The following is a 27,671-nucleotide window of genomic DNA, read 5'->3' as shown; positions in this document are numbered from 1 at the left end:
TATATACAATACAACAAACATAGTTTATACACATGGTAAAAAGGACGTCTTAATTTTTTTAGCTACGCTTACCTCGCATATGGTTTTGCAGCCCTGAGGTTTATAAGACCATCTTGCCCACAATGCATAGCACCAAAATCACACCACAGCAAAAGGGAATGATAAAAACAGCTGCCTCCATCAGAATGTGAATTATGATTATCAATTACATGTTGAACATGTCAGGAGCTGCACTTGCACCCCAGAGCTACAGGGCACAAAGAATAAGATGACAAATGCTCTTCCTGTGGGTGAATCATTTTGTCTTTTCTTTATCGTGAGTTAAGTGGTAGGGTGTGCTGCGGGGGAATCTCTTTGCCATCAAAGCAAGCTTAGTTCCAGCATCTTGGGGGGCCGGCCATAGTTTTGGTTTGCCATGATTGCGCCGCGGAATCACACCGACACGGGAGCAAAGATTCAGACAGGCCCAGTCTGGCTCCCCACTTCCTCGGGCTAACATCCATCCCCCCTGTCAGCTGACTTCTGAAAAGAGGCTGAGACTCGGCAGTCTGTAAAGGGCAGGGAAAATGGGGGCACTTGAACAAGTAACGGGCATCTGGGGAAAAGCAATAACAACTGGAAGAAGGGGGGAAGTGGTGTCCCGCATGTGAATGGAACAATCCCAGCATTGTGGTCTTTGAAAAAAAAAAAAAGGTGAGAATGCCACAGACTATTTTACATCAAGCAACTATACTACCCCAGAAAAAGGCTAACAACATAAATTCATAAAAGATATGAATTTCCCACATCTTTACCAAGATATAATGAGTTGCAGCAAAGGAAATAGTTATTTAAAAACATTCCAATTATTTTTTTTCAAGATGCTAATTTCTGTAACGATTGTTTTATGGTAGATTAAAAGATTAATGGGCAAAAATACATTCTTCTAGAAAGCTCCAGGCCATCAGTGCTCCCATCTCCACAGGGAAAAATGAAATCCTGAAAGCCATGAATTTTGAAGGAGACCATAAACCTTTTTAAATGGGAACCTCAAGCTCGTCTCTGAAAATTAAACCCCAAGAAACTCTTTTGTTGGATGTGCCAGGCATTAACAATTCAGCATTTAATTGCCATCTGCATTCCATTGGTGCATACACTTTTCCCGAATTTCATTTTCCGCTGCCTATAAAATTGTTCCAAGGAATGCTCTTAAGATCCTACTGATATGTAAATTTCAAATAACAGTAGCTGGTTACATTTTTTTTTCTTCTAAGAAACACACTTGGGGTGTTTTAAGAGACTTTAAAACGCTGGCAAGGCTCAATGAGCTCACTCGTCAGCCCGGCCGAAACCAGACCACCCATAAAAACAGCTCGTGCGACGCGAGGGAGCTGGCGGCCTGCTGAAACGGGCTGCCGGTTAAACTTTTTCGCAAACCGCGGAAACCACATGGAAGCCATCGCCAAACATGGCCGCTGAGTAATGCTGAATAACATCACAATGGACCCCGGGGGTCTCTCCCTGCAACAGCTGCACTCTAAGAGGCTAAGAGTGGTGGTAAGAGTCAGCTGCTTTTGTTCCTTCCCCACGGAGGCCTGCCCGTGCCTTGAAGAGCACGGAGTTTGATTTGACTGGAGAGCTCTAAAGTGCTGTGGCAACCTTTTACGACAGATCAAAGGCGCACGAGCACAGATGCGGTAGCAAATGCTGCGCTGCACGCAGGCAGGGGCACGCCGCATGAGCGTACAAATCCGTTCTGTTAAAAATAGTGAGAGAGCACAAAACCATAAAGGGCAAAGTTAGAGTTACTGAATCCTCTGCTATTGCATGTCTCTGTTGAAAATATATGGGAGGGCGGTGCATTTAAGCAGCATGTTTTGCATCATTTAAAGGTGGGATGGGAACTCTTTCACATTCTAATGGAATTTTACATTCTAATTGCTTTCTTGTACATTTTAATTACATTCTTACATTCTCTTTTGTATTCTTAAGACAGAGTTCACCAAGTGGTTTGGGAATTTCCCTGTTTCTCTTATGAAAGAGATGGTCAAGTGGTTTGGGAATTTTTCTGCTTTCCTCTTGGTGAGCAGCCTTCCTCTGAACAGCCTTCTTGTGCTGGGGATTCCAGTGCTTAGGAGCCTAGCAGCCCTGCAGTGAACACATTGAGTCGCTGGCCAGACAAGCCCGATGTCTCCGAAACCCCATTTAGGAAAGACAGCGAGGGCACCAGACAAGGCAAGGAGGAGAGGAGGCGGCGCCTCCTTTCTACAGCCTGTTCCAGAGACAAAGGAGCTGAGGAAGTGTGAAATCAAGGCTCTTAAACACTGTGGCCACACAAGATGCTGCTCCTTTTTTACCAGGGTAGTGGACAGCAGAATGTGGGGCTGGTATCCCTGCCATAGGGAGACAAAGATGGGGCCTGTTTAGAGGTGGTCTCAGAAAGCACATTTAACAGCCCCTGTCACTGGAGGGGGGGTTATGGGGAGAGAAGCTGCAAGGAGATCATGATCATCGTTAAGCTGGAGACATACTTCTACCACAGGCTGAGAACTTAAGTCTATGAATGGACAGGGAAACTATACAAGAGTATAACCCAGACAAACAGTGCAGAAACGAAACCGACTTGCAACAACTGGCCAGTCTGGAAGGGATTAGCTCCTTCGTTTGTTTGCCCATTAGCCAAGCTGGGTGTTTGCCAAAGGTTGCACCACTTCAAGATGGCTGGCTAGCATGTGATAATGAAAGAGCTTAGTGCTGGTCCACAGACCACCGCAAACACACCACTGTCTGGATAGAAGCAACTCTGCAAATGGAATCACAGGGAGAAAGACACTACTAATGATGAAAAAGACAGAAGATCTTTAAATTCTATTATAGATTGAAAATTTTAATAACCATTATTCCACCAATTATTATAATCTAATTATTATAATCTATCTTTCCTGTGTAATAAATGTCCATAAGTTTCCAACAGAGCACATGTGTACTATGGGAGCACTTCTTTCTTTTTGCTGGTCCATCTCAAGAAAGCTTACATGAAATACTTTTAATTTGGTTGACAAGTGTTTGAAAAAGAAGGCTAAAATGAAATACTTTTAATTTGGTTGACAAGTGTTTGAAAAGGGCCAAAAAGGAAGCTTTACTCTCTAGTCAGGTTAGTTACTGATCGTGACAGAGGAAGCTAGGGCTACATATTAATCCCTTTGGAGTCATTCTCTGAGAAAATCCAAAACTACTAGCGCGACTATCAATTTGCTATGATGACTTCGTAACAGCTCCGTCAAGATGCTCTTTAAAACTGGAAGCTTGAGCCATGTGCATCATGGAGGCTGAGAAATCCATAAAAACCCAGGGGCTGTTTACCTTCAAACAATCTCAGATTGCACGATTGCTGCGGGCAATTTTATAGCCTTCACAGTACATCAAAAACCAAAAATGTCTCCAATTATCTGTTGTGGTGGTTCCCACACTTGCTTGTTTTGCTATGCACTCCTCCAAGACATGAGACTACTAGACACTAGCACCCAATTAACTTGACCAAGGTGAACATCTTATATTCTGACAGCATAGGCAGGTTTAAATGATGCTACATTTTTGTGTACTTTTGTCAATAGCTTTTACTGGAGGTATTGGTACTACTCTGAGCAACATGTTGCTCTGAAATATTTTCTGAGTAAATAGAGTGAATAAACTTCATAAATTCCATCATTTCAACACAATGTAGCCCCAGTAACCCCTGAAGCCTTCTGTTCAAGTCTCCAGGGCTACATATACCCTGGTTAGGGCACTACTGATCTACTGTATTATAGCTGTATCTAAATTGTAAAGCACTGCACATCAAATTAAACTCTGGTCTTTCTGTATTTTTGGTAAAAAAAAAAAAAAAATCCCAAACACATGCACCTGTATGAGGGCAGGTGTGTTCATCTGCCCTGAAACAAAGTGACAACTAGGATTTCGTAACGCTTCACTGGGTAAAATGAAGGCGCAAATCTATCAGTCTAACATTAATCCTGATTTCAGGCTAGAGTTCTACTCCATTCAAGCTCTCAGCTTTGAACTGTCAAAACATGTGTCTGCGAACAGCTACACTGGCACATCTAGCAGTCTCTCGGTGGATCCTCCTACTCGGTGCGTTTTTGGCAGCGCTCTCCTCAAAAATCACTGCAGAACACAAACATTCCCCAGACAAAGCCAAAAAGCAATTAGGCTAATATGCACAAGAAGAGTAACTGTGGACAACTTATGCCCAATGTGAAAATTACGCCACACAGATTTTTTGCTACTGAGCATGTAGGTCAAAAATGTCTACGTTAATGTCTGTTCAGTTTTTGGTTACTTGTTTGGCAAAAGCTTTTACCCCAGGCATTTGCATTAGCAGGTGCAACACAACACAACCGCGAAAGTGATGTCGAGGCAGAGTGAAGGATAAGTAGCAGCCAATGATGTACTCCTTCAGCAAGTCCGCGGGGCCGGGCAGGAGATGATCCACCTGTCTTACTGTAACTCCTCTGACAACCGTAGTTCGGGCAGAATGAGACTCACTGACACAGCTGCCGTTTTTGCACGGACGCAGGTTAAGTGGGGACGGCTCTGGGGCCCCAGAAGTCAGAGAGAGGCTCACGTCTCACCCCAGTGGAACCCTGTCCCCCCTCTCACTGCAGTGGGGTTCATGGTGACGGGGTGGGGGGGGGGGGGGGGGCAACGGAGTGCACAGTGTGTGTTCTCACCATCGCTGACCTCCCAGCCTTTGTGGAATTACCAGCAGGGCTTTAACAGTAATCCACCCCAGTCCTAGTTAAATGCGGGTTTTCTCTAATAAACATATTCTGCCCCTCTCTCAGTCACATCCTATTAACAACAGACACCGTCACCATGAAGCCCACTGGCTACATTACCCTGGGCGTTTCGGCAATATGAGCATCCTATAACTTTTTATTTCACAGCTTCTTTCTTTTTTATAACAATAATGCCTTATTTAGCTTGTAGAATATAAGAACTTATTGATAATGTAAAAAAAGAGATCGCAAGTGTTGACAGAAGAATTTACAGAAAAAGTTAACGCTGGGCATTTCAACTATTTATTGTGCTAGAATGCACTACATCAGCCATGTATTAAATTTTTGTTTTTATATATTTTTGTTTGAGATTACTATACAAACAAACATGCTGCAGTGTTTTAACTAACTTTTTTTTACTAAATATAATTTGTTTCACTCTATTTCATGATTGAAATTTAAATTATTCTTTTAATCTTCACAAGTCAATTGATTTATTACTATTTTCATTAAAACCAGTGGCATACCAACACCAGAAAAATGTATCAGAGATCAAAAATCAAACAAAAATGTTCCACCTTCAGCTGCAACAGCAATAGCACATGAATCAGTCACACCAGACAATGATAAATTGTTTAAAAGTGCTGCATGCTTACTACTGCTAAAAACCTTTGCCATTTTTAAAATACACAGTTTAAATAGTGCTGTTCTAGATGTGGCCTACATTTTGATCCCCACAGGGAGGGGGACTTACTTGCAATGCCAGGAATGCATGCCCTAGAGCACTGATATATTTGGGTGCAGTGCTCCATGCTGGAGGGTGAGCTATAGAATGTAAAACCAACATGAGGTTTCAGGCGGAAGCTAAGAGCACCAATGAACAATACAGGACATGTCATTGGGTAAACCGTCAATCTACGTGGAAATCATGCTGAAGCCTTGGATTCACACACCCTGAGCCCTGGATTCACAACGTAGAGTTTCTGCTGAATGACAGCGTGGTGTATAGGAACCATCAGAGCTAACATCCCTAAGACGTTTATCTTCAGAAGGCTTCACTTGTTTTTTTTACCTTTAGAAAGCATTCAGTAAAGATCATTCATATACCCTGCAATTCAGTGGTGGTTCCTGCCAAATCTCTCAGGGGGGGCAATTGTTGCGATGATGGCTGAGGTGACCCGTTCAATGGGTAAATTAACAGCTAGCTAACTAGAATGCAGTTGTAGCAGAACTACAAAGCGTTAGCTACTTTGCTGCCTGTTAGCCACGTTTTCCGCTCATACCAGCTCCGTGAAAATCCCTGGTTATACGATTTCTCCCCCTTTGTAGATACTTGCTTGATGTTTAAATTTGGTCTGGGTGGTCCTAATTCTTTAGTTGCCAATTTATCCTGATTACTACGACGACTGAACGGTATTTCTCTAAATGACACGATCAAGTTGCTCTGAGTTGAGGTAACATTAGCCATGTTGACCTTGAATGTGACAAGATCACCGGCTGCCTCGACGATCCCTACACCAGGTTACGTATGACGAAAGCACGTTAGTGCAAGCCCACACGGAACCCATACAGATTGCATTGCAGTGCCTGCAGTTCAAAAAAAATTGCCTTAACATGAGAGTTTATCAGAGTGATCTGGGCAATTTTCAACCAGACTGAAGTCGCTCGAAAGTGGCGGTACTCCACGGAACATGACTTGACGCTGATTGGACTATGATATTCAGAGGCAGGACAAACTGTCTAGAACAGTCACTGCTAGCATAACACTGTGGTAGAATGTGATAGAAAAATTCCCTCCCTTTCCCCCTTTGGTGGTGCGTCGCCCTAAAGAACAAACCGCCCCTGCTGCAATTGCCTTTTCAAACTATCGATTTAATGTCTCTTTACTCTGGTCTATCACATGTTAGCGTGCAGCGGGTGCATTCACTGATTGCAATCTAAGTCATGCTTAAGTGCCAAATCTACAAACTGCTTTGATTAAGAAGGAAAAAGAAAAGAAAAGAATATAAATTATTTAATTAGCCCTCGCACAGTTGCCTAAAAGATTTCTAAAAGGCCCTGAAGACCAACAGAAGAGAACTGTCTCCTCTCATCTTGGTTATCCTGAAATGAAGAAGTTGCCAAGGTGAGAGCAAAACACGGGCCTCCAACCTCTGCTTAATTTTCCAACAGACTAAACAATTTAAGTGAATTTTCCGCTCCCGCTCGAGTTGCAAAGGCAGTTAAAAGAAGAGCAGGGCCCTCTCCCAGGTGCTCCTCACGACAGCCACCCACCATGTGAAAACAGTGCTACCCTACTCCTTCCTCACTGAGGGTATTTTGATTTCCAGCATATTGTCCTGGGGTTTAGAAGATATTTGAAGAGCTCTGAGCTCCCATTGTTTCCTCTGTTTTAGTCCCCCTCCCAACAGCCCGCCCCTGTCCGGTAGTACCTGGCACTCTCGCCAGGTGTTGGTATATTTTGCCTTTGATCTCCTAAGGGGCCTCATCTTGAGTGTGTCAGAACATGCCCCAGCGTCCACCTGCCCCGTTTTCCCATCGCCATGGTTACAATCACAGGGGCCGCGGGATGGTTGGAAGCCGCTGGATGGGAGCACACCGCTCATTTTGACGACCGCGTTCTTTAGGCTGACTAAGAGGGGAAGTTACTGGTCTACGATTATGCCTACTGTAATTAGTGTCATTACATAGTGGTGCAGGCGATCATTTGGCACCGTGTGTTGTTAAAATCTCGTGTAAACCCAGTGTGAAGTGCGGTGCTACCTCTATAAACAATGTTTAAGGCTGAGATTTGAGGTTTGGAGAAACAACCGACTGCTTCAAAAGAAACTGAACAACCGTTTTCTCTATAATTGTTTCTTGCTACGAAAGGTATTCCCAGTTCAATTACAGACTGGTGCACAAGTATGTGGAAAGGCACCATATTTGTAGGATATATGAACAAAGCACTTCATTATTTGCACAGTCTTTCATTTAGGACATTGTCTTTTTCCATTGCCAAATCTGCACATAGATTACAACCATACCAGAAAGCTGGACAACTTTTCAAAAACTTTTTTTTAAAAAATCAATGAACTATTCCCAACAATATAGGCAATTCAATTAAAAGCTTGTGACACAATACTAAATGACCGGCCGCACAAGCTGACCCAAAAGCAGAGCTGCCTTCCTGTGTGGCAAGGCTTTCCTTATTAACCTGTCACTTTGCGGCGCTGCAAATGTGTGTGACCTTCTCTGGGGTACCGCCGTGAGCCATCACACTCCTCTATGAGAAAATTACCAATGTATCACACACCATGGTCTAGTCAGCGCCATTAACATTCCCTGAGCGAGCAGCTGTGCTTTATTTATGGAGCACATCTACTCACATAGATCTCAAGCAACTATTGTGTCTAATAATCCTGATTGATGGTGTATGGGTGCCACTGGCTACTGTCTTCAGAGGCAGGAATATGACAGTGTGCCAGTACATTATCTATGACAGAAAGGCATGGTGGCATGACTGAATGACCCAGCGTAATTACAAATCAGCAGAGACTGCTGTGCATGTGTTTGTGTGTGTGTGTGGGTGTGTGTGTGTGTATGTGTAAGTGTGTACCTGAGTGTGTGTGAGTGTGTGTGAGTGTGTGTGTGTGTAAGTGTGCATGTGTGTATGACTGACTATATGTGAGTGTGTATGAAATTGTGTGAGTGAATGTGTGTGTGCATGCGTGCGTGAGAGTGAGTGTGTGTGTGTGTGTGCGTGTGTGAGTGTGTGTGCATGCGTGTGTGTGTGCAGGCACGAGAGTGTGAGTGCATGTATGTATAAGCATGCATGCATGTGTTCATGGATGCATAGGAGTTCATGTGTGTGCAACATAAAAAAATGAACTGGATTCATCCACCTACCGCATACAGGGAGCCCTGGTAGAGACAAGCTCCTGTTGGGAGAAAGAAAGCACCATTAGGCAAAAAGTACAAAAGCAAAGGCCATTTGTTGCTACAAAAACAGTGCTGAAATAATACCAGTAATTTCTTGCTGGTTCTAAAGGCTTAAGTTCTTAACATGTTTTAAGGCTTTAAAACAGGCCCTTAGCAGGCATAGCATTTAGTTTGATCCTTTCTGAAGTGCACTTAGTGTTGCTGCATTAAATATCTCAGCTGAGAGCATTTGAAATCGCAAACCACAAAACTATAGATCTGATTCCTAAATCTAAAGTTGCATACCTATTAGGCTGATAAACAGTAAAAAGTCACAGGCACTGTTCATTCTTATCAAATAAGCTAAATATTTAAACACATACCTTCCGCACACAAGCTTCAGCCAGGTATTTAAGCAACAATGTCAAAGTTTACATTCTAACCATCTGAGAGCCACTGACAAAATTTGTTGGGAAAAAAAAGACTTCTGGAGAGAATATTACATCTTTCAACTGCGAATGAGGTTTGGTTTAAAGTGAGGTGTAAATTAAGTGTCAGGTGAAATTCGCAAGATCGAGATTTTAAAAGCTGTTCTGGCTCTTCGGCTCTGTGATCAGTTCTTACGCGTCCCCTTTGTTACTGTGATATATGTTAATAACATGTTAATCAGTCGCTCCTTGAATGCTGTTTGGCAGGTACTGGGTGTTCTTTCCATCTCAGACTTTTACTCGCAGAAGAAGCCTCCAGCAGAAGTCACGTTACATTATTAATAGCACCTTAACACAAAAGATGCCATGATTCCAGACATCAAAGAGTCCGCGATCGCCCTCCTCAATTACAGAGCAATGATGAAAAGACAAACATCTTTGTGTGCACATGCCTCAGTGGAAGTAGGCTGAGTGATATTAAATGACTGAGAAATCTTGAAGGTTCATTATCATATTGGGAGAAAACGGGGCTTTGATGATAGAGGTGAAACAGCAGAGCCAGAGTGCACCCGTCAATGATCTGAGGTGCGAGGTGTCACCTTGAATGCATTTGAGGCCACTGTACAATATTTAACACCATACAAGCCAGCGCTGTCTAAAAGGGATTACGCATTTCCCTTTCTAAATTATTTACACAATCTTAAACGGCTACTTCATAACGGACTAATTCACCCTTGTGATTCAAATGACTCGACGTTTAATGCCGACGTAATTCCGATGTAAGAATTTGAACGTCTGGGGTTTGGTCATATTTAAAATGAAGATTCTGTATGTTGATTAAGCTAGACGCACAGTGTTCATGCTTAAACCAAAAGTCTTGGTGGGCGTCTTTAAAATGAGCACTCAGCTCAAAGGAGCTATTTGGTGTCGCTTGTCAATCACCGGGTTGCGTGCGCGGTCCTCCTGAAGCAACATTCCAGGCAAAAAGCATGAAGCATGAGAACGTGAGGAGATGGATAGGCAGCTGTGCCCAGTGACGACAGCCTTACACCCCCCATTTAGTCGGAACTGTTCGTCAGAAGTTAGATTTTAACAAATCGTTGCTTGATCGACAGGAACTGCTTAACAGGGAGCATCTAATGCCTATACTGCAAATAATGATTTTGAAACAACGCAACTGACAGAGGGGTATTATGCAAATACAATGTTGATGGGATTTGTAATGTACACAAATAAAAACTATCTCCAGTGGTATTTGGCCATTTTACTTTAAGAATGAAGGCTAATATACTGTTACTGTAATTCACCGTTTAAACTGCACGAACGGAATCATAAAATTGGGAAATGTGAGATACTAACTATTGGTTACGGTGACTGCTTTTGCAGAACTTAAAGTGGTGGGATGTTTCCGTTTCACAGCATAATTTATCACTTCATCACACACTCCACGCAGAATAGCTGCTTGATTTGGTGTCATACTATTTCATTCACGGAAATCTGATCGTGAGAACAGCACACATTTTGTGAGTGGAACGAGTGCTACGAGGGCGCCCGATTCGCTGTTCCAGTCACAACTGAATCAGATTTGTATCAGATCAGTGATACATCGTGGCATTATCATCACTGCAGCGATGCGTAGTATGCCGATTACCATTTTTGGATTTTGAAGAAAAAGAGGTGAGGAACAAGATGTGACACAAAGTTAAGGCAGCACGTGAAACGCTAATATCAAGGTGCATGTACCGTTGTTGAAGGCGTTCACAATAAATGTTTGATTAATTATTACCTACCTGTGGATCCATCTACACCTTAATTTAGCGCAAATGGAATAAAAAAATAAATGTGACAATTGCGTTTTAACTACGCGTTAAAGTGTACAGCGCTCCACTTGCACTTTGCTGAAAGCTCATAAATTCAAAATGCTCAATATTTATCCACAGCATTACCGCACTCACTAAATCAATTTCCGATCAGTTGTAACGAACAGTAATACCAACCGTCTATTCCGCGAGGACTGACGATGATTCCAACCAGAGCGGCAACAAGGATCCATACATTTGTAAAACCCATGGTGGCAGCCTAAAGGATATTAAATACTTCCAGCAAGGGAAAAAGTAAAAATCGCTTTTTATAGCAAAGGTGAATTGCGGTTCAAACCAGTCATTATTGAGCCCTTGTTAAGTCATAAAGGTAGCATGATTCGCCAGAAAATACACTGTTGTGTTTGATGTGTAGACCAAGCAGATAGTAAAATAGTGAACAAATTAAGCGCAAGGGTGGCAGGTAGCTAGTATCCACTCGGCAAACGATGTCTTCTTTCCAAAATGCAGTGCAAGTGTTCGTAGTCAGCGAAACTCCAAAACCGAGCACATTCCTCCCGGGCAAAAAATAGATGTAAAGGTCTTGTCGCGGGAGCGAGTATCAGTTCTTAGGTTTCTTTTAATAAGTAAGTTACAGTTTAACCGCGTTTGGCTTGCCACAGTTGCGTTGCGGCAGTCTAACGAGCTGCGAAATAAAATGTAGCTATAAGCTACCGAAGCCGTGCAACCCCACTGCTCAACTCAAAAAGAACGCCCCCCGCACTCCCAGCGCGGTGGGAGTGATTCTAGCGCAAACTTCTGATGTAGCTGTAGCTACCCCCTGTCTTATAAATAAAGAGAACCCACACCTTACACTTCTTCTTCAAAGCGACTACCACTTTACTGATTCAGAAAGTCATGTCTGGACGGATCCAACTGCGGGATATCAATTGTAAGATAGTGCCTTTGAGTTATGCCTACAACATGGAAAAACAAAGAATCCCACACTGGGAACAACATCGGGAACAATCCAGTCTGGAACGTTTATAATATGCTATAATAGCAAATAGGTCATAATAAAAACATAAATACACTTTAAATCGTATGAGACTGCATGAACACAGACCCAGGGTGCCGGGTGCTGAGATTCCTTTGGGTCACGTGGGAGCAACCTGATCCTCTTCCACGCTTTTGTCTTCGAAAGAAGCCTGCTGATCAAAAGGGACTTTGCGTCTGCAAGCAGCTGTGATTGGGTCAGCGGTGCTCTGCTATCGCAGCGCTCATACGGTTAAAATAAGAAAATTATCACTCCACAATTTTGTGTTAACTTCCTATGGATAGAAATACTGCCTAAGGAGAATGAGTAGAAGCCATTTAGCATGTACTGGAAGTTCAACAAAACCCAGTCACACTGCCCATCAACTGTATGGTTAGGCCAACCTGAAACGACAATTACACATCATATAGAACTTGTATGATTTCTGAACAGACAATCACTCCCATCTTCAAGCTCTCTCTGCTCTAATTTGCTGTACCAGCTCCCCAATGCAGGAACAAACTGTTCCAACCTAAGGTCTCACACTAACTTTCATGTGTTGAAAACAAAACTCTTGTAAGCAATCGTTCTGTATCTCTGTTATCATTTGACAGCCATGCATGCCACCAGTTACTCATCTTTGGCCTATTTTTGAAGAAAAGGGTTTCATATTGTTTGCTTACTGTGATTACTTTTTCACTGAATTACAATAATTTATGCTTCTTAGTAAGAGTATAAACTACACCGTAAACACAAGAGCACAATGGCAGAACTCTGTACGAATATATGAAAAGCCATCCAACTCACACATGAACAGGTTTAACCAGACTAGTCCTTTAACACAAATATTCAACATTTTTTGTTTACAGAAATTGACAGAAATTACTCAAATACATTAATGTGGACAGACACATTTGAAATTAGGAACATTTTGCGTCAAACTAACTACAATCTATAATTTATGTCATCTAAATTGCGGTCGCTTAATTAAACACTGCCATCTAGTGTTACATGCAAGTACATCTGCTTTAACTTGTAACAAGTAGAAAAGTATCATGGAACAGTATCATGAATTAAACATGCTTACCAATAATAAATAATTAAGGACTTTCCCCTTCAATTAGTCAATCATATTTGGTAGAATCCATCTCTTGACTATCATTCAAATATACATGAAATATTTATAAGATGTCAATTGACATATGATAAATACAAAAAAGGAACCATGAAAGAGGCATGGACACGACTCCTCTGATAATGATTCAGTCACAGATATTTTTTCAGCATCTTATGTTGCAGGTCATAGATAATGTAAAGGTCATCAAATAGGGCTGCCTTGACTAGATCAGTAGAGTGCCATCACTGAAAACGAAAACAGAACAAAGATAATTCATCATAGATTTTTATTACTTTATCAGTGCAATTGTACACAGCTACATAAGTGACATTGTACTCTTTCAATCAGCCTCTGACTCTTCTTCTTTAGTGACAGGAAGAAACTGTTGACAGTTGAAGTGCAGAGCTTCACTTGTTACACTATTAATGATAGCCCTCTCCACAAAAGGACCTGCAAAATGAAGTGAAGTCAAAGGTTAGATGACGTGTGAGTACTGTACTTCACAGAAAACAAGATACCATCCATTCTGGGAAGACAGCAGTACACATAAAAAAAAAGAAATACACACACACACACACTCACACACATCTGAGAATTCACACAACAGCAGAACAAATCTGATATGGTATGACTAACTGAGTTCTTAAGATTTTCCCTCAAACACATTTCGGACAGTGTAAAACCTTTCTGAAATATCCTTTGGGGAAATATTTTTCCTGTCAGAAGTTCTCTTTTGAGACTTGCAACCAGACAGAAGTTCTTCTCAGAATTTAAATTGCAGGAAGAAATTACACATCATATAGACCCCAATGAAAGTGTTTCTTAGCATAAAAATTATACATTTTTCTGATAAAAATTAGACAAAATTCAGAATTGCCCCTTATGCTCAAAGTTCATCCATGAGTTCATCCATAACAGGTTTGTTGGCATCTGTCAAAAAGCCCTCCACAAGTCAAAACCAGGAATCCAGTGTAGAAATCAATCCAACAGTGACAATTCACAATGGAGCACTCTGTCATTTCAGTAAATAATGGTGTTCTCCACTGACTGCACATGTCAGGTGCTATCTTATACTGAGACAATTGCACCAAGCACCATGTGGTGCTTTTAGAAATTTGCACACTGCAGCATTTGAGTTTAATCATGTCTACTGGGTAAAGTATCTTGTTAAAGGGTAAACCCATTCATAGGAAACTGACCACACAACCCCTGTCCTAGGATTGGTGCTGTCACTACTGCAAACATCAGCATTCAAAACTTTGACTATCAGGTCCTTATCACATATCCAATCATAACATGGCTTCTTTATCCTACATAGGTGTTCAACATGTACAATAATTATGAAATAGTCATCTTATTCATTACTTGGGTAAGAGAATTGAATGTTTACATCCTTGGAGCATGCCACCAGAACTTTAAAACTACACAGTGTTTCTTACTAGATGTTCACGTTAATTTTGAACAGTCTTATCATTCTGAACAGTCAAGTCATCTCAATAAGAGCCTTTGTCTGTTTGGCATCTATTTGTACATGATCAAGTTAATTTGAGGCAGCATGACTGAAATAAATTTAAGAGTAAATTTGGAAATTAAGCTAAAGCTAATGAAAACTCCACATCAAACTTTGGGTTTGTTGCAATGCCCTCTATAAGCCCAACGTTTTAGCAAAATGCATGAAAAGGGACGATTTATGTATTTATTGATATACATGTGTGTATGAATGACTGCTACCCAGCAATCATATTGACTCATTAAAAGACCATTGACAGCTGACGGTTAGAGATTGGCTCTCTGGGAAGCGCTGTACACACCAAAGCTGGCTGGCCTGTGGGTGCACACATCCTTAATGATCGTCTCAATGTTGGCCAGGATCTGCTCCTTTGGCATGTCCAGCTGTAAGAGAAGAGGAGGAGGTTTGGTCCAAGCAAAACACATTTACATGCTACCCATAGCTGTACCCTAAGAAAAGAAATCCCAGGAAAGCATTTGGCTGGAATAAACGGGTATAAACAACAACACTTGGCATGTCCATCTCAATGACTTTCCTATGGAAATTACTACCTTTACTTTTTACAAATGAAAACTTCTTACCAGTCAATAATCCATTTAATACCTCCAGAATATCTGAAATAGTTTACAAGTTCTAGACATAGTTTTCAAACTGTAACTACTCAATGACCTACCGACAGCATTTCAGACAACTGCCATGGATGGCCTTTACAAAGCAGGCAACAAATCAGAATTGCTTCACTGCTTGTCAGAACACGAGTGAACAATGTTCATTCTGGGTTGTGGCCCTTACGTGATGAATGGGAGGATTATCTTCAATTCTAGTTATGCATTCTCCCAGCATGCCCTCCTTCTGTTCGTATGCCTTCAGCAGATTGATGTGTTGCTAATTTTAAACGTAAGAGGCTCACCAGACCTCATCTGGCCTTTAGACTGAACGTATACATACACCATTGCCACAGTAAGAGTTAATGTGTCCACCTTGCATGGCCCACGAAAATGCCTGACTTCAGAAAACCCAGCTGCCATGTTCGCGCCATCAAATCTCCTTACAAATGTGCCTTCAAAAAGCTGAGGACCCCTGAAACTTCTGCTCAGAAAAATACTGCATAATTCAGTGAATTCAGAAACAGGGATAATCATGAAAGATTTGGACATGTACCGAGTGAAACTGCATGTTCGCTGTCCCCAGAGACTTTATCATTAAAAAAAAAAAAAACACTGAAGTTTTCACTCACAACCGCAAGTCACTAATTGATTACTACGATGCAGATACAGAAAAAAATGTAGCTTTCTAGTTACTCTTAGAATATAGATGAGCTGGAAGTAGAGATGGTGTGTGATACTTGACTGTTATTTTTAAATAGGAGACAGTCATTGACACATGACATCAGAAACAATCAGCGTTTCTCCATGAAAGTCCGTGAGGGCTGAACCCCTTTCCACTGAGGTTTACTTCACTCTTCCTCATACATGTGTCTTATATGTAAAACATGCAACCAGAACTACCTCAAAAAATTTAAATATCATATATGGCATTACTACCAAATTTTGAAGCTAGAAAAAAGACTCATTTCTATTCCACTTGTATAGCAGGGTTAGCACATAATACGGTAAAAACTAAAATGTACAACACTTTTCTATGAGGAGTCACACTCAGACACCAGATTGCTGTGGCCTGTGATATCATAAGCAGGAGCCGTGATTTGTGACATCAGAAGGAGGGGCTTGAACCTGCTCACTGCCTGACTCTCACCCTTGGCTTATGGCAGCCCTGCCTGCTCAGAGGGAAAGATCTGGGCTCCCTGCGCTGCTGGATTTATAACAAGTGGAGCAGTGTGGGAGCAAGCAGATGCTCAGATAAAGCTCCGCTGCCAGCCACACAGAGACCCCCACACAGCAATAACTATGAGTCTGCCACTGATATTAGATATAGAGGTTAAACATTCCTCTGCTTTCCACCGGAGGCAGGAGACAGAATGATGAGTGAGATTTAGGTCTTTATTGCAGTGTGCCTGTTCGAGTGGAACACGGCTATATGGGAAAGATCTTATGTGCAGTAGATGGGACAATAGCCTGTCTCTATACTGGGATCCAATGGAATGGATATTGCCACTGGCTTCGAGAAAACAGTATAGAAACCTTTTCTCTTGTCAGATAAGATGAGAACTAGATTTAAGCAGGGATGACACTCATCACTGGTGCTCTTGTAATCTTAATCCAAATGTATCTTTGATTTACTACACTACAAAGCCAGCATTGTATCAGTAAAGAAATGCTGAGAAAAATCACACTTTCAAGTTATTGCTGAATAATAACAACACAATTGCTTCACATATGGTCAGAGACCAAATAAATTTTACATTGCCTTTGAAAATAATGTTGCTATGTATCTATGTTAAGAGGGAATGGTTAAAATCTTAACTTTAAAACCCCTTGACCAGCAATATAAAAGCAACCGAACATGCATGTGCTTACCCACTCTGATGAGACACTCAAGCAAATACACACACAAATCATAAAATCATATGAAAACTGACACAAACTTACCACAGCAATTTGTGTCACGATGTAGCAGTCTCTCTCCACCAAATATTCATGGCCCTTCTTAAACAATTCCAACATATTAGGAATGTTCACCCCCACAGATCCTGAAACAGGGGGCGAGAGGATATCAGCCGATCACACAGCCAAAACTAACTGTAATGCACTGATCTGAAATGTGCGTACACACTCCAATACCTGGAGATTACAGTCTTAGAAAAAAAGATAAAAGAATTACATATCAGAAATTTAAACACAAAAACAGTGAGTGTCAGTTTACTCAGGACAGCACTCTGGTATTTTGTACTTTCTTAGTTGGAAACAAGACATCAATGTCCATTCTGAATCTACATCACCATGTTCCCAGCTGTGGTCCTACGAGTACACTGTGCAGGCAGGTCTTTGCTCCAGCTCAGCTCCCAATTAATGAGGTATGGTTAAACTGTTCCACAAAGCTGATCTGAATTCCACCTTATATAATGGCTACCTGTCATCATTTCTTTGTCACATATATGATTTGCTGGAAGGGTGTTTGTTCAAAAAGAAGGGCTGCAATAATTTCTATTCATTTCAGCCCCTTAAGCAAATTAGTAATACATACAGGTAGTCAACTTCATTCATTTTTCAACAGGACCTTGAACAATTCATTTTGATTTCTAATTTGATTTGTAATTCTAATTAAGATTAAATTCAAAAGGCTGCACCAAATCTCCTAAGAGGACAGATATTATATCAAAAACAAAGTTGAACTTTATCTTTATATTAGCACAAACATCTCAAACAGTACATTTCTTTCACAAAGACATTTTAAATGTAGAGATATCAAATAAATATCAGAATTCAATTAATATCTCAATGAAAACTAATTAACAGTGAGCTCAGCTGGAACAAAAATCAGCATACAGGGCCTGAGGAATTCTGCTCTATATTCATATCAGGCAGGTTAGTGGAATTGACTTTAGAATGACAGGGTTCTAGAATTGGTTTTACAATGGACATTCCAATGGGTTCTGGAATAGGTTCCAAGACGGACTTTGGACTGCACTGTGGAATGGATGTTGAAATGGGATTTTGAATGTTTTGGTGGGTTTTGGGCACGGTTTTTGAAAGCGGTTAACTGTGTAACAATCTCATGTCCACATGGAAGTTCTAACCTCTCTTGGTCTTGGGAAATTTCTTCCGAAGCTTGTTTTTCAGAGGAACCAACTTGGAGACAATATCTGGCACAGCCACATAAAAATCAGCCTGTATCTCATCATCCAGGATCTGTAAAATCAGTCAAGCAAGAGCAACATCAGAGTTTCAGACATTACACTTGGTACTTGAAAGACAACAAAACTTCTCTTTTTTGCTGGTGCACTAACCCCATCTGTTCTTTTAAGACTGCTAAACGAACACCTTGCAGTGGCGTCACTGCGGACCCACTGGAACATGATAACGAGGCGCCAAGTGAGGCTGTGAGCTGATGAGTTTCAATCCTCCGCTGCCAGCCATCAAATTCATTATTGTCATTAAGCTGACAGACGCTTTTGGCCAATCTCACCAGACGGTGTATCACTCACTTTCTGAATGAGCTCTGGGCCTCCCACAAGTGTCGCTCCATTCTCCTCTGCCACCTTGGCCTGATCCGGGTCCTGTACAGAGCACACAGCGTTACTCACTGCCATCTGGCAGAACACAACTGTCAACATCCCAGCAATGAAAAACAGGTGATCCACTGAAAGAAGATGGCACAAGAATAAAGCACCTGAAGCCTCATACATACCAGGGGACTTATAGCAAATTATTTGAGGGGCAGAGTGGCTCTAACACAAACCACTGTTGTTGACTTGCATATAGATGTCGATATTTGCATACAGAGCTCATGTTGCTGTAAACTGTGCAAATCAGAGTTGGCTGAAGATACCTTTCCACTGAACTCATTTATCTTGAATCTCGTACAACGGAGCTGCACTTGACAAAGTCAGACTTGACAAACCTTTCAAACTGATTTGAATCAGGGAATCAAATCGGTAAAAAGGGTAAAGCCCCAGGCCATTATGGATTCCCAGAGGATCCCCATAATATATTCTGCTGTTGGCCCTTGTTATGCAGCGTTTTCATTCATCTGAAGTCTTACATCTCCTTTCCCCTCGCTTCACACATGCTTCATTTCTGCTGACTCACACAAAGAGTATAGGTCCTTTCATCTGCGGCTAGTTTCACCCAATTTCCCTTTCAAATGTGGTCCTGCAAGACTCTTGGAAAGGTGCTGGCTCACCAGTTCGAGAATATTTCACCCTGTATGACTGATCTAGGCCTAACAGGGTTTAACAACAAGGCAAGGATCTAGGCTTCTTCTGTTACATCTCTGATAACTGCAAAGAATCATCCACACAGTCTATCATCAATGTAATGCCCACTTCAGCTATTACAGAAAGAACCTAATCAGAGAATGTATATTTTGTTTCCAGTGGAATGGGATGATCTGATACACTAAATAAAACATTAGTTTTAGGGGAAAGATTTAATTGGTGGTTTAAAATAACATGCCTATACGCTATATAACATACCATCAGCCTTTGGCCACTATCATTTCCTCAATGTTTTTTCCATTGCAGTGAGGCAGACTAGAGAGTACCGTTTGCTGTACCAGCTGTTACTCATGTCACAGTTGTCTTGCCTTATCTCTTCCCAACAACCTTGAAGTGCAGGGAATCGTCAGGAACAGACAATGTTTCTTAGCACTGATAATATTCTATCTGTCTAATCCCGTTACCTCTGTGTCCTGAGCTCTAGAAGCTCTGACTTAACCTGGAGTGATATCAAGGCTAAAAAGTGTAACCTTAAAAAGCATTAAATGCTCTTTGTCAATTCAACCACTTGCAATATACGCACTCTCCAGCTGCCATTCAAAGTAGTTTCAGACCATTTCACATATTTGGGTCTGCATCTTGTAGTCAATCACTTTGGAGATGAATGCAGTATTCACAACTCAACTTGCCAGACTTTAAGTGCTGATGAACTGGAAAATAACCTGCTGCACCCTTCCACACACAGTGGAAGCCATTCAACTGTCTATGGATAAAATGAGAAACTGTACATAACGAAGCAGCTTCTTTAGAACTGCTGTGAACCATAGTAAAAAGTAACCTCTAAACTCAATCATTTCACTCTGTTTTATATAGTTATCACATACAGATATTTTCTTGTCTTTTTATTACTAGTTATATTTCATGCTGTAATTATTATGATTTTTCCCCATCCTCATGATTTTGCCTGCCTTCCTATTCTACTGACAGACTAAATAATGAAACAATGATTCTGCTTCTGCTGTTGTAATGCCACACTATCATACTGTGAATATACTTGGACAGCATTTGTGCCACTTACATCTGCAGGTGCTGCGCTGCACAAAGACAATACATATGAATTATCAGTATTATGATCATTGTTTTTTTTCCTCTCTCTTTCAGACTGACCTACATATGTATGAGTTGAACCACAGCAAGATCTGCGAATCTGGATGTATACTTAAAAAATGTCAAATATCAGTACAAGAAAAACCCACAAAACTCTAGTAACTGACCTCCGTGAAAACCACGACTCTGTTGGGTTCTGTCTTGAAAGGATGTGGCAAATGTACTGTGCTTACAAACGGATCCACTTTTTTCTGCAAGAGAGGAGAGATACATGCAGCAACGTATAACAACAGAAAGAACACCTGCTTCTTCATGTTAATGCTGATTTTGTTTCCTTTATGTTGATCACATTTAGGCTTACTTAGCATGTTAATAATAAACTGAAAAGACAGAAATAAAGAAAATGTCCACCTTAACAAATTCTTTCTCAAATAATCCAGTGTTACAAACCACTGCATTTCTTTACATTCATTTCTTGAGGCAGCTGCTATTCTAACTGGGGTCAAGGTATGTAGCGCATGCAATTACCACAGTATATGGTGAATGGCAACCTAAAATAAGTGGGTCATCAAAAAAAGTTAGTGTTTCGGTATGACTAATTAAGTATTGAAATCGTTTCCCCTGTTTAATTTTTCATTTTGCCAAGAGTGCTTTAGATTAATTTCATATTTTAACATGAGTTCTGCATGTGTAATTATGAGGAATGCCACTGTTTTTTTTCCATCAGAGATACAGTACTGGGGAGGCCCTTCAGAGCTGTGGAGCTAAAAGCCAACTTTCAGTCCCTCATGAGAAGTACTAGGATGCAAAATAATAAAAAATGGAATGAAATCCATTCTAATCTCAACTACTTTGACCCCATATTTGTTCTTACATCAAACGGATCTTCTTAACAGTCCTCATTAACTTCACTGAATTTTTTATTTTATGTCCAACAGGCATTGCTTATTCATATGCATGGGGCTGCCTCTTAAGACACCACTTAGGCTGGTGTTGAACTTAAAGGCTTAGGCTAATCCTACAGATACATTTTTTTAAATGCAATATGAAATGCAAGAACATTAAGTAGAGTCTTACAAATGCTTTACTTTTTGCATCTTTCAACATACAGACAACAACTGTCAAGGTGTAATCAGACCTACATTAAGCTATACTGCAAGCCACGGCCCATTTGCTTAGCATTACTATACATTCTAGGCATCACTTCCATATTAGCTGATTACATAAACTAAGAACAAGCTGCTGTACTGTAAAATGGTTAATGGTAAATGCAACAGAACAGGCTAATACAAGCTGCTTTAGAAGTTCAACACAAAAGAGAGAAAAATGGCCTTGCTGCTAGACAAGGGATACTCCACGTCATAAAAAGACTGCTGGTACAAATCCCTCTGCCCAAAACAGGTGACCTTTAAACCATGCCAAATGCACTCCACACACAAAGCAGTAAAGAGCAGTGAATACAGCTCCCATGCAGGGTCATTTGTTCAGTCACCAACACTTGGACTGGGCACATTGCCTTTTTTTTTTTTTAGCAGAAAATACATCCTTTTGGTATAGACACTCATGTGATGTGCCTTGGCCAATAACAGACACGTGTGCATTAAGGGTGAAAAGGGAAGCACCATGACCATAATGTGTCTACAGATAAGAAATGACTGGACTCCGCCAGCTGCTGATCCAGTGTTACCCAGGGAGAGTAAGTTCATCGGTCAAAAGGGATTCTGGCTGAACAGCAACAAGACAATGTTACCTTCTTTTCCAGCTTCATGTCCAGTTTCAGATTCAGGTAAACAGGCTGGTCTGGCTCCGTGAACTCCAACCGTTGGAACTCCTTCAGCATGTCGATTGCCACTCCGACATCATACACCGGTCTGGGGTAGTACCTCACCATGTAGACGTCATCAACGGGGGCCCAGGCTGTGAAGCCGTACGGTTTGTGCCGATTTGTGTTATCAATGATCCTCTCCTTCCGGACCTTGGGCTTTTCATCTTTTTGTTTTTTTCTTTGTGTTTCTTTTGTTGCTGACCTATGGTGAAGTACAGAAAGAGTGACCCCCATTTGATTTTGTGGTGTGAAAATCTGTATTTGGTATCTGTATTTTTGCTAGCCCAACTCAATCAGATTCATACTGCCATCCTGAAGAAGCTAGGCACACAGGCCATGTCAATACAAATGTTACAAATATGAATGAAACATACTAGCCCACACAGCTAGAGGATGATGTCCTTGATAGCTATACAAAGCTACAGCAATGTTGTAAGAACATTATGTTAAGAGGAGCATTACTCATGATGCCTGAATGCAACACAATGTTCTAAGTACCTCTCTGTCTACAACAAATTGATACATGCATTCCTATCTTATTTTAAATGAAGAATATTGATATAAACACACAACTGACTTGGCTGCAGCAAAGGTCCTGACAGGGAGATGCTGAGGTGTCCTCTGTACAAAGCTTGTCAAAGACTGTCCACAAGGGGGCAGGGTATGCCTGTGACATCTGGATAAAACTGTAAGGAGACCAGGTCATAAATTAACATCACCCCACACAGCAATGGACTGCATTTCCGGACTACTTGAAAGGGTTGCAGGTTCCAGACTGTCACCCACACAAGAAGCCATAAACTTTTCAACAGCATTACATTGGCTGACACATTTAAATGCTAAACTGCAACTTTTCACAAAGTAAGCAATTACTTTACATGCATTCAGCAGACACTCTTAACCATAGCAACTTCAAGCACAATAGAATATAAGTGTATCCATTCAAGTTAAATGAGCAACAGTGTCAGACCAGGCCAGATAATTGGCGTTATTTAATCAATAATGAATAAATTTTGCAAAAATAACTAAATAAACAAACAAAACATGTGATGCAACCGTCACTATATATATACACAACAGGCAGATAATGTCCTGGATGATTTATTAAGAGTATTTATCCAATGCTGTAGGAGCATTTTTGAGCTTTGAAAAGTTTTTTCTCTTCTCTGTACTGGGAAAAAAAAACAAATGCTGAAACAAGCTTATCGAAAATCTAAAATACAGGTAAAGTAAAGGATGACGGGTGGATATCAAAGACTCAGCGACAGCAAGAATTTGTCAGCCTGTCAGATATTGGCCTGAAAGTGATGTATCACTAAAATCACCAAAGCTTTACCTACGTTAAGAATGAGAACCTGTCTATGGGAAAGTAATTGTGGGGATTACATTTGTTACTGATCCAACGGTGTTCAACTGTGTTTTGGTGTTGAGGATCACATTTACATGAACATCATAGCTTTAGAAATGTATAGCTATACAGTTATTCGATGGTTAAATAGTCCTCACTGGTAATTTGTAATTCGGCGATATTATGCCCCTTACAACTTGCCAGGAGACTGTTGTAGTGGCGGGATAACACGGACTCATGAATCCCACAATCGGTGCCTATAAGACGTTTATGTGAACCAATTATAGCATAGCAAAACACTATTTTCCCAAATCATTACTTAAAGGATCAAATGTTGTGAAAAATAAAATTGTAATAACTCGAAGCAGTTGAAATCTTGTAACTGCCAAACTAAGAAGAAAGATTTCATCACTTCAATAGGCGGGTTTCCATTGCAGTTATGCGCAAAACAAAAGCGATAAAAAAAAGTCGACAAATCACAATTGCGAATGGTCTATGTTTCCATTGAGCGATGTTATGCGATTAAAGATGGGGTTCCTCCTCTCGCGATTGCGGCCACAGATCTCGAAGACCTGATAAGTGTGGCACAGTGATTTCGACTGCACCCACCGCAATAGCTGTTTAATCGAAGGCGACGAGGGCATGTGATGCACGCAATAAAAAGCAAACCTCTTATACCTGGCAGCGGCCACGTATTCTGGGAGGTCATTTTACAGAGGTCCTATGGATCTAAAACTTCAGAATGACCCCCCATGCCGTATCATGCCCGAGGGAGCCCGTTCCAACCGAGAAGCGCATAGCCATCGCTCTTTAGGCTATAAACTTGCAACCTGTGCAGAGTACAGGGTAGTAGCTGAGACTTTTAGTGTGAGCAAAACCACCGTTCACAGATGTGTATATGGGGTGTGTCAGGGCATACGCTCAAAACTGATGAGGCAGTCCATCATTGTGATGTGTCGGTCGCGAACGAGTCGGCTCTATGAGCCAGCTCCCGTCTGTAACATACATTTATGCACGAGGACCAGTGTTAGTGTTTGTAGCGAAAAGCTAATTTACAACGTTCAATATAAATAAAACGTTCAATACACGTGTAATCGTGTTTGATGGTTTTTCATTAATGTTTTATACCAAATATAATGTAAAATAATGGTATTCTGGAAATTATAAGATTTAGTATAATTACATTGAATAATCTAAGTGATATACGTGCACACAACGCAATTATGAGGCACACAAAATAGGCCTACCTAATTCATGTCATGTCATGCGTGACTTCAATGCGAAAAATGTGTTCCCATTACATTTTTGCGAAATATTGCTCTGTCGAATCATCTGAAAAACCACCTCATGCAAGCGTATACACTTTTTTGCGATATTTGAGTTTTTTCGAAATTCACGTGTTTTCATTACTCGTTTTTTAGTTCGTAATTTCAAATTGCGAATTAAGCAGGGTAATGGAAAACCGCCTAATGACACTCGCAATGGTAACAGAAGACACAAGGATGCTTGGCAATCACAGGCACGGCTGTTTCAATAGCGGTAATTACACTTTCAGAGAACATAAAGGTTCATACATTTAAGCATCGACTACCTAACTACTTTTGTATCAAGTTGACCCGTCTAAAGTGATCGTACATCTTAATGCGTACTCCACTGTTTACATTCACATTAAACAACCTTGTAGACGCCCTTACCTATACTAAGGTACCATATGTGGTCATAAGGTGCATATGAGGTCAAGGTCACGTTGCAAAAAAAAAACTGATACACTACATCGGATCATGTGCCAGTCCACCAGGAAGTAATATGATAACCAGTAATGTGCGGAATACAGAGGTTCGATCTTACCCAATTATCGCAACACAGCGTAGTAATTTGCTGACTAGCTAACTGTAGCCATTTCATCTACGAAAGGGAAACTTTACAGCTCGTTTGCCACTGTCTAATGGTGGATTCTTTGGCATCTTGCTTGCTCTTCTTAGATAAACGTGGACTTCACTCGCTTTTATGTTGCCGTGAACTGCAACTGCATATTACTCTGGACAACTGTTTTAGCATTACGGACGGCATCGGTCAGCTGCCCGTCAATTAAAATTAAATGATCTCACTCTTCTGTAAAGTTTTTTTCCCCTGTGTTACTTCGATGAATTGCTACACCAGGTCTGTGGCAAGGGTAGCTAGCTAGCTAGCGAACTGTATTATAGGTTCGATAATACAGGTGACTGTCACGCTTTGGAATTTGGATTACACACTGCCATCACAACTTAGATTAGCAATATGAGAAACTGAAGAGACATTCGTTACACAACGTAAATGAATGTTACCTAGGCGCATGGTGCCACAAAACTGACCTTTTGCGATGGTCCTTGTGCAGGCTGCCATGTTTAACAATTGGAGTGTTACACTTAACATGGTCGCTCGGATTTCAGAACTGCACATTTTAGTTCCTAGGGCAACTGTAATTTCATTAACATTTTAAACCAATACACCAACATTTTAAACCAGTCTTGTTATATTTAAAATAGGTATACTGTAAGAGTCTTGTTACAAGAAGGTAAAGGAAATGTTGCAATAACTTTACTCATTCTGATTATGTTAATTCGTGACCTGTGTGTCAATAACATACACATGCCACAAAAGGGTTCCACATCCAGATGCATGGCATAGTGTTTGGACCACCTCATATTATTCGAAATGAAGCTGAATTGAGGGATATCAAATGTAATGCAACTGAAATTTGCAAGATATCTAAGTGACCGACAGACAGTAGCAGACATAGCACGTCTGTAAGGTATCTAATAAGACAGTCATGCACAGTTGGCAAGTTAGTTTGTAAATCTAGTGCAGTACGGGTCGACGTGCAGGCGCAGTGACAGCCGCATTAGTTAAATTCAGACGAAAATAACTGCGGGGCCTGGGCTGGCAGGTTTGAGAGATGTGGGTTTGAGTTTGGCAAGTTTGAGTGTCTGGAGTCATGACACTAGGCATATTTAGCTCATGTGTTGGGCCTTGGACTATTTTATTTGTTGCTGATTACTGCTACAGCACACTGTTCTAGGCAGTGTGCTGTAGCAATAAAAAAGGCCAACAGGATGCTGGGATATATAGGCAAAAATGTTGAGTATAAATCTAAAGAGGTTATATTGAGATTATGCAATGCCTTCGTCAGACCGCACCTGGAATACTGTGTGCAGTTCTGGGCACCGCACTCTAAAAAAGATGTCGAAGTTCTTGAAAAGGTTCAAAGAAGGGCAACTAAATTAGTTCCTGGCATGAAATATAAAAGCTACAAGGAAAGACTCAAGTTACTTAACCTATTTAGACTAAGCAAGAGGAGGCTTAGGGGTGATTTAATTGAGGTATTTAAATTTATAAAGGGAATCAATAAGGTTAACTACAGTATATTTTTTAGGGTGAGTTCAGTCTGTAAAACAAAAGGACATAAATGGAAACTAGTTAAGAGTAGGTTCTGCACTGATATAAGGAAATATTATTTTACACAAAGAGTTATCAATACATGGAATAGGTTGCCAGGTCATGTAGTTGAGGCAGAGACCCTTGCTGTGTTCAAGTCTAGACTTGATGCAGTTTTGGACACTCTTTAATTAAGAAATGGCAAGCTAAGTTGGGCCGAATGTCCTGTTCTCGTCATTATATGTTCTTATGGTCTTATGATTCTGCGTTCAAATCCGTATTGAGGTTTCATAAGGGAATTGAATTGCCTTCATTAATTTGAAATGTGGTTCTGATAAATGAGTGAAATTAAACCCTATACAGTGTAAGGTTGTGATTTCTCAGATTTTCAGTTCTTTTTCATTTTTTCTGCTCCTATCTTCTGATAAAGAGTAATTTATAAAACATCACATTTAGAGTCAGTTTATAAATCAGAATAGTGTTCACAATGACGGTAGTTCTATAGAAATGAAACAGTCACCATCAATGAAGCCATGCATATGATGGTTTCAGCTCCAACACAGCTCATCATTTAAAAAGAAATAAGATATAAA

General features: G+C 40.8%; 2 protein-coding genes across 2 annotated transcripts in view; both read right to left on the bottom strand.

Annotated features, from left to right (window-relative positions):
- Positions 1 to 11,183, bottom strand: part of fras1 (Fraser extracellular matrix complex subunit 1) — a 103,591-nt gene extending 92,408 nt beyond the window's left edge. The window contains exons 1-2 of the mRNA XM_036527397.1: positions 11,083 to 11,183; positions 8,646 to 8,677 (exon numbers count right to left, since the gene is read on the bottom strand). Of these exons, the coding sequence (XP_036383290.1) occupies positions 8,646 to 8,677; positions 11,083 to 11,155 (105 nt within the window). The 5' untranslated portion in view covers positions 11,156 to 11,183. The remainder of the gene's footprint in view (positions 1 to 8,645; positions 8,678 to 11,082) is intronic.
- A 2,153-nt stretch (positions 11,184 to 13,336) lies between these two features.
- On the bottom strand, positions 13,337 to 26,075 carry mrpl1 (mitochondrial ribosomal protein L1). Its single transcript, XM_036527864.1, has 9 exons — positions 26,016 to 26,075; positions 22,894 to 23,002; positions 22,242 to 22,518; positions 20,659 to 20,742; positions 18,653 to 18,724; positions 18,245 to 18,356; positions 17,097 to 17,197; positions 14,849 to 14,930; positions 13,337 to 13,487 (listed from the first exon to the last, which is right to left on the bottom strand). The coding sequence occupies exons 1-9, from the start codon at positions 26,044 to 26,046 to the stop codon at positions 13,378 to 13,380; spliced, it is 978 nt and encodes a 325-aa protein (XP_036383757.1). The 5' UTR covers positions 26,047 to 26,075; the 3' UTR covers positions 13,337 to 13,377.
- Between the last annotated feature and the right edge of the window lie 1,596 nt (positions 26,076 to 27,671).

This window comes from Megalops cyprinoides, chromosome 4 (genome assembly GCF_013368585.1).
Source record: "Megalops cyprinoides isolate fMegCyp1 chromosome 4, fMegCyp1.pri, whole genome shotgun sequence".
Lineage (NCBI taxonomy): Eukaryota > Metazoa > Chordata > Actinopteri > Elopiformes > Megalopidae > Megalops > Megalops cyprinoides.
The sequence above is the reverse complement of the archived record's forward strand: the minus strand, read 5'-3'. Positions and strand labels throughout refer to the sequence as shown.

Bases quoted from the DNA above. Each gene is read 5' to 3' on its own strand.
- mrpl1 (XM_036527864.1), bottom strand. From the start codon at position 26,046: ATGGCAGCCTGCACAAGGACCATCGCAAAAG. The intron at 18,357-18,652 runs GTGAGTGATACA...CTGATTTTACAG, and splicing joins GCCCAGAGCTCATTCAGAAA to ATCCTGGATGATGAGATACA. The intron at 14,931-17,096 runs GTAAGTTTGTGT...CTTCTCTTACAG, and splicing joins TCGTGACACAAATTGCTGTG to CTGGACATGCCAAAGGAGCA.